We start from the raw sequence: 15838 nt of genomic DNA on the forward strand, positions 1-15838 counted from the left end.
TTACCCAGGTAGGGTATTTTCTCATTTTAAAAATAAATTTTCTAAATTAATAAAGTAGAAACTATAATGTCATCTCTTATACTCTTTTATTCAATGTGCTAGTGGCAAACACATACTAATCTCTGGGTAGCTAGTGATTAAAGAAGCCTCAGTCCCTAATTTGAGAATGTAACTATCATTAAACAAGTTATCAAACACAAGTAGCACCAACAACATAAGCTAAATTTAAGGAATACACAGCTCAGACACCGTCCAGGTTACTGCACCAAGTACAAACCTATCAATAAAAATAACCAGCATCAACTATAGGTAGCCTGAATTCCACCCTCACCTAGCAATAATAAGGTACCCTCCTACTCCCCCACCTCACAAAATGAGAGTGCCCCCCTTTCCCCTGCTAGCACAGTGTCAGAGAAGGTTTGTTAACACAGAAGGCTTAAATAAAATCCAGTCTCATAGCACAGTACCCAACATGCCTGGATATAATCAAAATCATTTATCATACCAAGAACCAGGAAAATCTCAATTTAAATGAGAAAAGTTAGTCAAGAGATGCCAACACTGAGATGGCACAGATGTTGGAATTACCTGACAAGGATTTGAAAGTAACCATTATAAACATGTTTCAACAAACAATCAAAAATGGGCAGGAAAAAAATTTTAAAAACAGTCTCAGTAAAGACACAGCAGATAAAATACAATAACTGAAATTAAAACTCACTAGGTGAGCTAAACCAGCAGAATAAAGATGATAAAGGAAAGAATAGGTGAATCTGAAGGTAAGAACAATAGAAATTACCCAATCTGAACAGTAAAGAGAAAATAGACTTAAAAAATAATCAGTATCAAGCCCTGGTAGAACTATCACAAAGTTTTAACATTCACATCCTCCAAGTCTTGGAAGGAAAGGAGAAAAAGGGCACACCTGGAGAAGTACTCAAAGAAATAACGCCTGAAAACTTCCCCAATTTAGCAAAAGACATAAACCTACATATTCGAGAAGGTGAATGATCCCCAAACAGGATACACCCAAAGAAATCCACAAAAAGGCACAACATAACACACCCCTTGAAAACTAAGGACAGAGCAAGATTTTGAAAGTAGTGAGAGAAAAAGGACATCTTAGCTGAAGGTCAAAACAATTCAAATGACAGATTTCTCATCAGAAACCACAAAGGCAAAAAAAGGGGGTACAACAGAAGTTGTGCTGAAGAAAAGAAACTGTCAACCCAGAATTCCACTTTTGCGGATACACCCAAAAGAATTAGAAACAGGAGCTCAAAGAGATACCTGTGCACTCATGTTCATAGCACGACAGCCAAAAGGTGGAAGCAACCCAAGGTCCCGCCGCAGATGAATGGAGAAAGAAATGAGGTCTGTCCATACAATAGAGTATTATTCAGCCTTGTGAAAGAAGGAAATTCTAACACGTGCTAAAACATGTATGAATCCTGAGGACATTATGCTAAGTGAAAGAAGCCAGTCACAAAAAGATAAACACTGCATGATTCCACTTATACGAGGTACCTGAAGTAGTCAAATTCATAGAGACAGAAAACAGAATTGTGGTTGCCATGACTCTGTTGGGGGGTTTGGGGAAGGGAAGAATAGGAAGTTATTGTTTATGGGTACAGAATTTTGGTTTTGCAAGATGAAAAGACTTCTGTGGCTTGATGACGGCAATGGTAGCATAACAATGTGAATGTACCTGATACCACTGAAAAATGGTTAAGACAGTAAAATACACGTTACGCAAATTTTATCAATTTCTAAAAATTAAAAAAAATTTTTTTTAATAATATCTACAATTTTTTAAGTATTTACTACATACCAGACACTATCCTAAGAGCTTTGCATGTATTTCCTTATTTCTCCTCCCAAAATCTTGTGAGGGAAATACCATGATCCCTGTTCTACAGATGAAGAAATTGGGTTTCTATAACTTGGCCAAAGTCCCACAACCAAAAAATTGAGTCAAAATTCAAACTCAGGTTGGGGAGATGCTGAGAAACATTATCTCTAACTCATGATGGTAAAGGACTATTTGTTTCAAAGGCAGCTTTCCCATGAATACAGCTGAGGTGAAACACTCCTAGGTCTTTGAGAACACGTTGATCTTTTCAGATAAGGTACAATAATTTAGAAGGACTAATAGGAAAAGAGATACAAATGATATTGATAGACAAGGATAAAAGAATGGCATCACTCCAGAGGGACTAATTCTTCAACATTTTGCACAAAATCTCCAGATTCACACATAAGGGGTATTCTAGTTGTAGAGGACTAAGAGTCTTAACTGTAAGAGGAGAAAATGTTCATCTCCTCTGATAATGTGAAATACAGAACACACACAGGTAACTTTTTTCACTTTCTGCTTGCTTTTGGAGAAATGAAATAATCTGAGAAATAAAATAATGGCCAAACTTTTAAGTTGCGCCTTGCAGAGGTGGTACAATTATTCATAACCTGATGAGTTTCAGAATAAACTCCTAACTCCAGTACTCTCAGAACCTTTTCTTTCACTTGATCTAAATTTCTACTTACTCATCCTTCCCTGTTTCACCATGTTCTCTAGAACACTTCTGATCACATCCCCTCGCCCCCTAGACTCCATGGTCAGATACTGGAACATTGCCCTCCCTGGTCACAGACCTTTGACCTTCTCCCAATACCTGCTATTCCAATCACAAGCGTGTATGCACCCCAGAACCTCCACAAGCACAATGGGGACTTGGTACCTTCCTGCAGCAGATCAAGGCACAGGGCTTGGGCAGCAAAGCAGAGGCTAAATTCCAGCTCCTCACTGCCTTGGACACAGAACTGGACACAATGACCCTGACTCCTGCCTCTCCCTCTCCTGGGCATCAGAATCTCCCTGGAGAAAGACCCAGAAAGACGCTGTTCAACATGAACTGGCCTCAGCAACCCATTTACATCCCCTCAGGCAGCCCCCCCAATAACACGTTATGCCCTCTCAACGCCTGCAGTTGCTGATACTGCAGTCTAACTCAGGACCCCACATTCATCCTCGCTCCCTCACAGCCCCCTGGTGCTGCATCTACAACAGGACTGAAGCTGCTTGCTGGGCAGCGCCCTCAGCTCTGCGCAACTGCCCTCACCACCTTCTCTGTCTCAATCTCCTCTGCCTTTGTCCTGCCCTCAAAAGAAACACTTTAAACTCACTGGGCATTCCACTGGCAGGCTGCATGCTCGGGCCACACCACCAAGTCCTAAGGTACAGTATGGGATCCTCTGGGAAAATGAGGACACAGGGAATGCAAGACAACGGACAGCTGGCCAGAGAGAAAGCAAGTGTCCAGGGCCACCCCATACCAGGCCAGTCCTTGTTTTATATCTTCTCCAATGGCCGCCTCAAGAGAGCCTAACATGGTCACAAATAATGTGGCCCTCTGCTGCACCCCTCTAAACCCATAACCAGCAACAGAGAAACAAGAAAGAAGGCAGAGCAATGTTTGTTTTCCCATCCATGAAGGAAAAAACTCTCTCTTAGTCAAATAAGACTCAAGAAGATAATACTCTAGTTCACCACTCGGTTTATTTCTTGAATAAATACTTATTAAGTGGCCATTGCGTACCAGTCCCTGTGCCCAGCATGGCTGCTTGGATTACGCAGAATAACAGGCGAAGGTATTTGGTAACCTGAAAAGGTATCCGCATTCATCAATTATTCCTATCCTCTCCTCTACCCAACTACATTAGGAATTCCTGTGGGCAGCTATTCTACCTTTTGCCTGGCACAGAGCAAGTCCTCTGGGAGTATCTGCTGAATAACCTCAGCAGTGTATACCTGCGGCCGAGACACTTCTCATCTCCATTCCACGGGCCAGCAGCTCTGCCTCGCACCTGGGCGACCAAAGCAGCCTACAAGCACATCTCCTCGGATCACGTGACTTTGATCTCCTCTTCAAAGATGAACCTATGCCTCCTTTTCGTATCAGAGAACAACTGCATGGAATAAAGTTAGGCCACTGAGTTAAATGCACTCTCTCTCTCTCACACACATTCACACACACGCAAATCACTAGAATATAGAAGGTGAACTGATAGGTCCATTTAAAACACACCACCCCCTAGCAAACTTTCTTTCAAAGGGCCATGCTGGCCTCAGGATGTGGGATGGGCCTTATCTTCCTCCTTTGTCTCACAACAGAAAACAAAGGAAAGAAAAAAATCCCACATAAACAGGCCACTGTTGTTTACATTGTAGCCACATCTTGGAAGGTTCAATTACACCTGCTTTGACATATGTAAGATCCAGCATATGAGCAGTGGCTCAATCTTAGTTTCTTCCTCCCTGATTTGAATTGCTTATTTTACATGTCTGTCAGAAGACTTGAACAACTCAAGTTTTTTGGCCAATAAAATGTAACAACCAAAATAGTCATAAAACAAGATTCTTACAGCTACGTGTAATACAATTAATCTCCTGATTTTTTATAATCACACTCTACAATATGTGTATTGTGCAAGAAAAGTGAACATACTTTGTTGAAATAAATCTCATTATAGTACTGCCTTTTTCTATCTAGGCGTTTAAACTTTATTTTAAATCTATTCCCTCTTCCATCCCCGTTACCCAAAATAACTTTATCAATAAAATATTAGCATATTTAAGTGAGTGCTCAATAAACATTTGTTAATTAAATGAATAAATGAGTCAGTAATTATAAAATACTGGACTAACGCTCCCTGAGAAGCTGGCATTAATTTGTAGAATAATGTGCTTGCATGTTCAGGTACATACATCAAAATGGAATTTAATAATAGGCATCAAGTAGCAGTTAAATATTAATGCATTTCTGCCTTAATAATTTTACTTCGCAATATTATACAATTCAAACAACAATAAATATGAGCTGAGATAGAGTGCATTTACAATCAAACCACTAGTATTTATATACTTTAAAATAAGATTTGAAATATTAATACTAATATGGAAATAGTTAATAACCTAAATGTCGATGTAAAAGAAAAGAAGCATGCATTATGTTACAACTAAATGTCTTTTTAAAAAAATGTAATCAACGCAACTTCTTAATTATACTTTTTTTAAAAACAAAAGCTTGCACAAAGACATGTCTGTTACACCCGGTTTACAAGGAACATCTTTATAGGAGATTTTCTTTCATTTTAAAGCTATGTAATGAGTAGGCCAGAGAGAATCTACTGGTAAGAAACTTCAGTGACTATAATAACTAATATTTATCAAATTTTAAGTTTAATACACTCTGTAAAATGTAGTTTTACCAGTATTGAAAAATTTAACATTTCTTAAGGTATATTCTGACATATTTGTCTTTTAATTCACCTACTTTTGATCATACTGTTAGAAAATAATTGGACATGAAATAGTTTGGATATAAGTTTGTTCTGAGTTCGCTGCAAAGAAGTTAAGAAATCAGCTGGCAAAATTATTTTAACTTCAAGAAAAAATGGCCTTAAAAAATTAAATAAGTTATATATTTAGTAAACCTAAAAGGCAAGAAGTTATGTTAAATGTTTAAGAAGTAAATGGAAGTAAATCTAAATCGGCAATAAGACGGTCAGTATTGAAATGAAGCTCTCATTTAAACTTATTTACTGAACTTTCTTTTCGTTTCATATATTGTTGTTTTTAGTATAGGCATGAATGATCCTGTCATCAATTCAAAAAGGAAGACTGCAGTCAGGCAAACATTTCCTTCCCAGTGCCTATCAGCATGTCTTTCATGTCTTGGCGTCCATTTTAGGAGTATCAGCGAGGTAGTGTATAAAGGAGCTTATTAAACAAAGGTTGTCATTTTGGCAACACACATAAACGTTAAGTGATTTCATTTTACTGAAAATCAAAATGTTGATTAATTAAAAAGTTGAAGAATATACTTAAGCTTAACTGTTCAAACTCCTCTGATTTCATATATTTTTCAATCATATTTATATATTAAATGCCATTTTCAGGATTGCTGATGTGTCACTATAATTTTATAAAAAACATCTGAAACAATTGATCATTTAAGGCGCGCAATAATGGAAAGCTATAGACAGGTTTTTATTGTCGAAGGATTAACAAATCAATGATTACATACTCAAAACAAAAGCACAGATCCAGGGGCAGTCTTTCATACTGCCCAAAATGATGAGTACTTATGTGAATAGATACAATTTTCCTGTATTCTTTCAGCATATAAAATAAAAAGAAAATACATGATTATAGGAAGTCATAACCTAATCCTACAACTCAAACTCTCTTTAAAAACAGAATACTTACAATGAGGGTGGTCCACAGTAACACATGCCTTACAGTTAACCTCTCCTACAATAATGCTGATTTTTAAGAACAGAACTATCACAATCCAACCACAATCAGGCCTAATAGGAAGGATTTATTGTTCAGAAATTAGATATAAAGTATATATCTAAGTAAAACACCAGGTAGTATTAAAAAGAAAATCGGTAAACTTTCTAAATTTTCCTTCTACTTAAAACATTTTGAGAGAACCAGAATCGTTTAATTATAAAATCTAATCAACCAAAATGAAGGAATTTTTCTCCAAGTATTGCAAACACAGCTCACCACTTCTTCTCCAAAAGATTTAAATTTCTATTCTCTACCATTCTCAGCCATTTCTGCCAACATCATAAAAATCACCTTTCATCATTTCCTTCTCACAATGAGAATTCACTAATCGCATACATCTCTTAGACATAGACACCTCCCCACCCACCTCCCAAAAATGGTTCAGAGCAAAGACACACAAAAAAATAATGACCAAGCTCACATTTCTTGTTTGCCCTTCAAGCGAAGTCTGGTGTCTTCAGCTTGCCTTTTCTGGTCTTCAGTGTTGTCACTAATTGCTGGGGGATGTAGTTTAGGACAGCATGAAGCAGCAGAAATAAAAGCTGTTGCTTTAAGAAAACGTTTTCTTAAACACATGGATAAAACAACTTTTACTCTGACTTCCTGGCTGGGCTGCAGAAAATCTTAGAAAGGCTCCTTGAAAAGTTAATATCTATAAATGTCTAAAAATAAAATAAAATAAAATCTAAAAACTTACGTTCTGAACACATTCCGAAGGATGTCTTTCTGATTTGATTTGAAAGCAGGTTTGTGTTGATGAACAAACTTTATTTTGTAGAAAATTAATATTCCCTCTATTGGAAATTTGCCTTGCCATCTTCTATATTAATCCTGTCTCTCATGGTATAATCATACATGCAAAAAATCAAATATGGTATTTCCCAAATGCATGGACACTGTGGAAGCTTCGTTTTGAAAAAGGCTTTTATTTCCCTTAATACTGGTGACTAAACGTCATTGTATGTACCAACACTTTCAAATAGCCCAAGAGACTTAAAAAGCCTTCTAAGTTTGAAAACCAAAAGTTCTGAGTTTTCTGTACCCCAGGACGGTTTTCTTTCCTGAAGCTCAAGCCGAGAAAGCAGACAAAAGAAGCTGATTTGACTGAGCTGTGCCAAGTCTTGCCTTTTTTTCTTTCCTCAGCTCTCCCTCTGCCTCTCTCTCTCCCTCTTTTTCTCTCTCACTCTTTTGCTCCCAGTATGGCAACCTTCCGAGCAGTCTTGGCGGAGGTCCAGGCTGTGCCAGTCTGTCTGAATTCTTGTCTCCAAAAGATGTCCTTTGCGGATCAATTAATACATTTGAAAACAGGAAACCGTGGTACGGTACCCAAATCCTGGCACCAACAGCATCGACTTCTGCCAAATCACCTTACAGATTTCATGGTATTCTACCTTTCATAATCATTACTAACATGTTCCCGGAGCAATAATGGAGTCCTAGAAGCTATTCACTGCTCAGCAATAAGGAATCTGTTCCCTAGAAATGTCCATATGCGACATATGCACAACCTGCAATAAATCAAATTTCTCCTGTGAGAAGAGATGTATGTAACTTTAATAAGCACCACATACTGTATTTCTTTTTATAAGACTTGCTTTTCCTTGTCCTGCTGCAAAGACTCATGGGAGAATAGAAACGGAGGCAAGCAGATTAAAATTAAAACCGTATGCCCAGAAATGTCATGCTTTATCCTATGGAGAATGAATACAGTTTTGATTGATCTGTAACTTTATTTTTAAGGAGGCTCTAATATAAACTGTACCTATTCAAAATTTTACTACAGATGGAGGGAGGAGACGAGTTCTTTTGACAAAACAAATAACAATAAAAAAGAAGAAGAAAACATCTAGGGTACATTTAATAAGAGTAGGTATCTTTTCATATTTTGACACCTCAAGTTCTAACATAGTCACTTGTTTACTTAATTCATATTAATACAATATAGTAAGATTAAATAAGTACTGTTTGCTTTTATTTTTACCATAAACACCTTTTGAAGCAAAACAGCCAGTCTGTGGCTCACACACTTACCTGGTTTAAGAAATCACTTTTACCTGTGGGGCTTGAACACAGAAAATAGCCACATTCTAGAATCATCACTGTTTCACAGAAAGAACCCAGAAGAGTGACTTCTAGTCCTTGATTCTGTCCCTTTCAAATTTAGATAACTCAAGGTCTCAAATTGCTAATCTATGTAATCTCCTCAGTTTGCTCATCTACCAAATATGAAAATCAGTGACTTCCTACTCTTTGCTCCCAAACTACTATGGTTTATGCACATAGTACACCTTCATCCTAACTGCACAGTCATTAGTTAAGTATGTGTGCTTTGCCAATCAAATGTGTCATCCTCACAATTAGGATTATGTGTCACTTATCTAAGAAAACAAAGTCTTGCATAGAGCCTTCCATATACAGGTGTTCAACAAACCTATTAAGTGAGTAAGTTATGGGAACAGATCACATAAATATTACTCTGAATGACAGTGAAAAACAAAACCACATATTACTAAACCATAAAGTTGATAGATCAAAAAAATGCTACAGAGGTATCATAAGGGTTGAACTAAAGCACTGACAAAAGCATCCTGTGCTATCCTTTCAAATAGGGATGATGAAACGTGGGCAGGCTAACAGTGAATTTGTAGTTCAAAACCAATAACCTGTTAGTAGCCAAAGACTAAAGAGACTCTTGAAAGCAGCATGGGAGAAGTGACTCATCATGTGCAAGGAATCCTCGGTAAGATTAACAGCCGATTTGTCATTGAAAACCATGGAGACCAGAAAGCAGTGGGATAACATAGTCAAAGAGCTGAAAGGAAAATAACTGTCAACTAAGAATTCTATGTCAGCAAAACTATTCTTTGAAAATGAAGGAGACATTAAGACATTCCAGATAAAAACAGAGTTCATTACTAGCAGACTTGCTCTACAAGAAATACAGGAACGTTTCCACCAAGCTGAAATGAAAAGACACTAGACAGTAAATCAAATCAATGAAGAAATATAGGAGTAAGTATAAAGGTAACTGCAGAAGTGAATATTTCACAAATAGTATAAATGTATTTTAAAACATGCAATATAGTTTAAATTTTTTAATATTCTTAAACATTTCTAAAATATTTAAAATGGGGTAAATGTACTCTTTTCTGTCTGATTTAAATGACAAAAGCATAAAACTGTTGTTATAAACCTATGTTGAAAAGCACACAATGTATAAAGAGGTAATGTGACAATAAGAGTAAAGAAGGAATAGAACAGAGCTATATAGGAGCAAAGTGTTTGTATATTGTTAAGTTGGCATTAATCTGAATTAGATTGTTATAAATTAAGATGTTAACTGTAATCCCCAGGGCAACCACTAAGCAAATAACTCAACGATATAGAGGAAAATAAATGGCAAGGAAACTAAAATGTTACTTGAGAAAATATTTTAACATAAAATAAGGCAGTAATAGAAGAACAAAAAAGACAGAGATACATTGAATATAGCCAAATAGCATAAATAAATCCTATCTCATCAGTAATTGCATTAAACTTAAATGAATTAAACATTCCAATTAAAAGACACAGATTGGTAGAATGGATTAAAATTTTAAAACATAATTCAACTATATGCTGTCTACAAAAGACACATTTTATACTCAAAGACACAAAAAGGTTTATATACCATGCAAACAGAAACCCAGAGAGAGCTGGAATAGTTATACTAACAGGCAAAACAGACTTTAAGAAAACTCTTGCTACTAGAGATAAAGAAGGACATTTTAAAATGCTAACAGGGTTAATTCATCAAGAAGAGACAACCAATATAAACATACGTAAGAACAGAGCCCCAAAATACACAAAGCAAAATCTAAAATAATTGAAGGGAAAAATAGGTAATTCAACAATGATAGTTGGAGACTTCAATACCTTTCATTCCACAACTGCTAGAACAAACAAAAGATCAGCAAGGAAATAGAAAACTTGACCAACACTATAAATCAACTAGTACCAACAGACATCTACCGAGCAATATACCCAACAGCAGAATTTTTTTTTTTTTGGAGAGGGAGTCTCACTCTGTCACCAGGCTGAGTGCAGTGGCACGATCTCAGCTCACTGCAACCTCCACCTCCTAGGTTCAAGCGATTCTCCTGCCTCAGCCTCCCAAGTAGCTGGGACTAAAGGCACCTGCCACCATGCCTAGCTAATTTTTGTATTTTTAGTAGAGATGGGGTTTCACTGTGTTGGCCAGGATGGTCTCGATCTCTTGACCTCGTGATCTGCCCACCTCGACCTCCCAAAGTGCTGGGATTACAGGCATGAGCCACCGTGCCCGGTCAGAATGTACATTCTTAATGACACATGGAACTTCCTCCAGCAGACAATATGTTTAAGGTTATAAAATGAACCTCAATAAATTTAAAATGATTGAGTCAAAGTGTGTTTTCCAACCACAATGAAATAAAAGTAGAACTCAATAGAGACAAAAAAAAAAAGAAAGGAAAAATCACAAATATATGGAAATTAAATAACACTCCTAAATAATGAAGAAATAATAAAAACTAGAGTGGAAATAAATGAGATAAAGAACAAGAAAACAAATACAGAATATCAGCAAAGACACTGCAAGACCACTACAGACCTTTACCTCACATCTATTAGAATGGGTATTATGAAAAAGATCAACAAAACAAGTATTGGCAAGAATGTGGAGAAGAGGGAACCATCTACACCACTGAAAGGAATATGAATTAATACAGCCACTATGGAAAACAGTATGGAGGTTCCTCAAAAATTAAAAATAGAACTACCGGCCGGGCACGATGGCTCACACCTGTAATCCCAACACTTTGGGAGGCTGAGGCAAGCAGACTGCCTGAGGACAGGAGTTCGAGACCAGCCTGGCCAACATGGCAAAACCCCATCTCTACTAAAAACACAAAAGTTAGCCGGGCGTGGTGGCAGGCACCTTTAATCCCAGCTACTTGGGAGGCTGAGGCAGGAGAATCACTTGAACCTGGGAGGCGCAGGTTGCAGTGAGCCGAGATCACACCCTTGCACTCCAGCCTGGGTGACGAGCAAAACTCCACCTCAAAAAAAACTAGAACTACCATATAATCCAGCAATCTCACTTCTGAGTATATACCCAAAGAAAATGAAATCAGTATACTGAAGACAATCTGCACTCCCATGTTCACTGCAGCATTATTCATAATAGCCAAGACATGAAATCAGCCTAAGTGTCCATCAACAGATAAACGAAGAAAATACATATGGCAAATGGAATACTATTTGGCCTTTAAAAATAAGACTCTGCAGTATGTGACATCACAAAAAAGAATATGTGAGGCAATGCACATAATTAGCTTGATTTAGCTATTCTACAATGTATACATATTTCAAAATATATTTTATAGCATATATACAATTTTGTCAGGTTTTAAAAATGAATAATGAACATTAAGTAAAAATTTAAAACACTACAGACCAATATTCCTTATGAATATAGATGAAAAAATTCTGAATAAAAAACTATCAGACTGAACACAGCAACATATAAAAAGGATTATAAGCCATGACCAAGTGTGATTTATCCCAGGAATACAAGACCGGTCCAACATATGAAACTCAATTGATGTAAAATACCATGTTAATAGAACCATGTACAGAACCCATATGATCATCTCCACACAGAAAAGCATTTGACAAAAATGCATACACAAATGGCCGCAGAAGTGCTGTTCACAATAACCCAAAATGCAAACAATCTCCATGTCCAGCAGCTAGTGAAGATACAAGGTTGTTGAGCCATACATTAGAATATTACACAACAACACAAAGGAAGGAAGCACTGACACATGCTACAGCATGGATGGGCCTTTGAAAAAAGTATGCTAAATGAAAGAGCCAGGCACAAAAGTCGCATATTGTATGATTCCATATATATGAAAGGTTCAGAAGAAACAAATCCATCGACACAGAACATAGCTTATTGGTTGCCAGGACCTGGGCAGAGGAAGAATGGGAAGTGACTGCCAGTGACTATGGGGTTTCTTTTTGGAGTGAACCAAATATTTTTATGGTTTAATGGTGATGTCTGCACAACAAAGTGAATGCATGACAAACCACTGGATTGTACATAATAAAATGACAAGTTTTATGGTAAGTGAATTTTATCAACTTTTTTAAAGTTGCAGTCCATCTCTCCAGTATTTACAGGTGTTACAACCCAAAGTAAACTCACAAAAATCCTTTATAGCCTCTTACACAGAGGCAATACTATACATTAGCTAAACGCTTATCCACCTCAATCTGCTTCGGGAATCTGCCCAGCTAACTCTAGTGCCTTACTCTGTTTTGACTTCTTGGTTCCATCCCAGCCAACTCCAGCATTCCTGGTTCCATCCAAACACCACTCTCTTCTGCCAGCTCCCTTGGTTCTGGCTCTGAGAGCTTCTGCTCTCCTGGACAGCTAGGCCCTCCCAGAGGCACCCAGTCATTTTTGTCTTCCAACTCACACTGCCAGGCCCTAGGGAATTCCAAATTTTAACACGCCCTAGCCCCCTCTGCATGTTCAGTCTCTGCTTCCCAGGACTCACTTTGCTCTCTATGTGCACTACGAATCCCAGCAGGCACACACAGACCTTTTCAGTACTAACCCAAGATCTGACTCATCTCCTTTCATGCTGCTGTGGTTTGGATGTGGTTTGCTTGTTCTCACCAAGTCTCAAGTTGAAATTTGATACCCAGTGTGATGGTATTGGGAGGTGGGGCCTCCTGGGAGGTATTTGGGTCATAGGGGCATATCCCACACGAACGGATTTGTGCCATTCCCAAGGGATCAAGTGAGTTCTCACTCTCATGAAATGAGATTGTTTCTAAAGAAATAGATTTGTTCCCTGAGAGTAGGTTGTTACAAAGCCAGGACGCCCCTTGGGTTTGGTCCTTCTTCGCAGGTGCTCGCTTCTCCTTTGACCTTCTCCACCAAGTTTTGATGCAGCACAAAGGTCCTCACCGGAGGTCAGCAGATGCTAGTGCCATATTTCTTATACAGCCTACAGAACTGTGCACGAAGAAGACTTCTTTTCTGTATAAATTACACAGCCTCAAGTATTCCTTTATAGCAACACAAAACGGACTAAGACAAATACCTACCTATCTTCTACCTGCTGTGGTTTCCCCTCCTAGCCACGTCCTTGGGACAGGATGCTGCTTTCTATACCCGCATCAGACACTGTCCACGGGAATGTGCAATGGCAAATTCACAAATATGGGGCATTTTCCCTCCAGTTTGTACTGTTTACCTGATTTACTGGTGGCCTCAAAACCTTTTGATTCAAGCTCAAAGAGGAGGTCAAAATGAACACAAAAGGGAAACATAAAAGGAGCTGATTCTTAGAAGTTTTGTTTTTTAAAAAAATAAATTTTACTGTGTATATTTGAGTTTTACAACGTGATGTTATGGGATACATATAGACAGTAAAATGGTTACTACAGTGAAGCAGACCAACAAATCCATCATCTCAGGGTTACTGTGTATGTGTGTGACAAAAGCAGCTAAAATTTACTTATTTAACAAAAATCCCTAATACAATACAATTTTAATAACTTTAGTCCTCATGTTGTACATTAGATCTCTCATTTGTCCAACATATCTGTTTTTAAATCCTTTGATCTACATCTCCCCAATTCCTCTCCCTACCTGCAACCCATGGAAACTGCTGCTTTATTCTCTGTGTATTAATATTTGAGATCTTTTTTAAAATATTTCATATAAGTGAGATTATGTAATATTTCTCTGTGGCTTATGTCACTTAGCATAACATCCTTTAGGTCTGTCCATGCTGTGGCAAATGGCAAGATCTTCTTTCTTAAGGCTAATACGCCATTGTATACATATACCACATGGTCCTTATTCCTCCCTTGATAGACTTTTTTTTTTTTTTTTTTTGAGATGAAGTCTCACTCTGTTGCCCAGGCTGGAGCACAGTAGTGTGATCTCAGCTTACTGCAACCTCATCCTCCCGGGTTCAAGCAATTCTCCTGCCTCAGCCTCTAGAGTAGCTGGGACTGCAGGCTTGCAGCCACCACACTCAGCTAATTTTTATATGTTTAGTAGAGATGAGGTTTCACCATGTTGGCTGGGCTGGTCTCAAACTCCTGACCTCAAGTGATCCGCCCGCTTCAGCCTCCAGAAATGCTGGGATTACAGGCGTGAGCCACCGCGCCTGGCCAACTCCTCCCTTGGTAGACATTTGTGTCCACATCTCTGCTATTGTGAATAATGCTGCAGCAGACAATGGAGGGCAGACATCTTTACAAGGTACTGATTTCATCTCCTTTTGGTATATTCCCAGAAGAGGAATTACTGGGTCATATGGAAGTCCTATTTTTAACTTCTTTAGGAACCTTCATCCTGTTTTCCATAACGGCTATACCAAAATACATCCCCACCAACAGTGAACTAGGGTTCCCATAGTTGGTGGTTACAAATGGCAGCACAGGGAAGTCTTTCTACAGACTTAACAGAAGTCTCTTGCGAGTGGCAGAAGAAACAGGAAGTCAAAATGAACAGACTTCCTCTACACCTGGGGTTTTTCAAACTTCCTTCCAGGGAGCCCTAAAGTCCCCCAGATGCTTCAGGGCTTTGACAGTGGACAAAGAAATGATAAGCAGGTGAGGTTCTAGATCACCCCTGCATTAACTGAAGTATTTGCCATTAAAAGTAATGGCAAAAACCGCAATTCCTTTTGCACCTACCTAATTCCTCCATTTCTGTGATTTATATGTATGAGGTTTACCAGAGATTTTGTCAGAAAGTCTACTGCATTTGCAGAACCCATGAAAATTAAAATAAATTAAACATGTCTCTCTTAGAAAAAGTTTAAAATCCTTTGCTTTAAGCCAATCTCAGAAAACATTCCCTAACGAAATAACCTAAAAGAAACCTCGAGGGTATGGCACTCTCAGAATATTTACAACGTAAGCTAATATTGTCATCTGAGATTAAAGACTGGGACAGGCAGCCACTCCACCAACCATATCAAGAACAGACCTACCTAGCCCATAGGACAGAAAATGGAAGACAACTGAGTTATGGACCATTTCCCTACTTTCTTTCCCTCTGGAAAGTTAGATCCTTAGAGCTACAATCTGAAACCCCAAAGAGCACAGATCTGGTCTCCTTTCCCCGCTATTCCTTAAGTGTTAGACACATCCATTCACTCGAACAACTCTCTCCAGCACTGTCTGAACAACCACTACTTGCAGGGCATGAGCCAAGGGATAAGGAGCCCCTGCCATCATGCAGCTCAAGACAGACAGATGTACAAACAAATAATTATAAATACAGGCCATGCATGAGCTGTGGCAGAAGCACAGACACGCTCTCCCAGGGACACAGGAAGGAAACAGCCTGTTCATGAGTCATCCACCAACCGACCACATGTACATCATTTCACTTAAAGAAAGAAGTTTTAAAAACATACTCAC

The 15838-nt window shown here is 38.2% G+C and overlaps 1 protein-coding gene across 5 annotated transcripts in view; it reads right to left on the minus strand.

Annotated features, from left to right (window-relative positions):
* Nucleotides 1–15838, minus strand: part of MSRA (methionine sulfoxide reductase A) — a 368732-nt gene that overhangs the window by 329829 nt on the left and 23065 nt on the right. For 2 of the 5 annotated variants that reach the window (XM_017883692.1, XM_017883693.1), the window contains exons 1-3: nt 7056–7906; nt 6780–6855; nt 3809–3966 (exon numbers count right to left, since the gene is read on the minus strand). The exons of 1 other annotated variant lie outside the window; for it this stretch is intronic. In XM_017883692.1, coding sequence (XP_017739181.1) covers nt 3809–3966; nt 6780–6855; nt 7056–7068 — 247 coding nt within the window. In that variant the 5' untranslated portion in view covers nt 7069–7906. Of the gene's footprint in view, nt 1–3808; nt 3967–6779; nt 6856–7055; nt 7907–15838 lie in introns of those variants that run through there. 2 more of the 5 variants (XM_017883696.1, XM_017883695.1) reach the window with 2 other exon arrangements.

The sequence above is a fragment of the Rhinopithecus bieti genome, unplaced genomic scaffold (genome assembly GCF_001698545.2).
Source record: "Rhinopithecus bieti isolate Rb0 unplaced genomic scaffold, ASM169854v2 scaffold_13857, whole genome shotgun sequence".
NCBI classification, from domain to species: domain Eukaryota; kingdom Metazoa; phylum Chordata; class Mammalia; order Primates; family Cercopithecidae; genus Rhinopithecus; species Rhinopithecus bieti.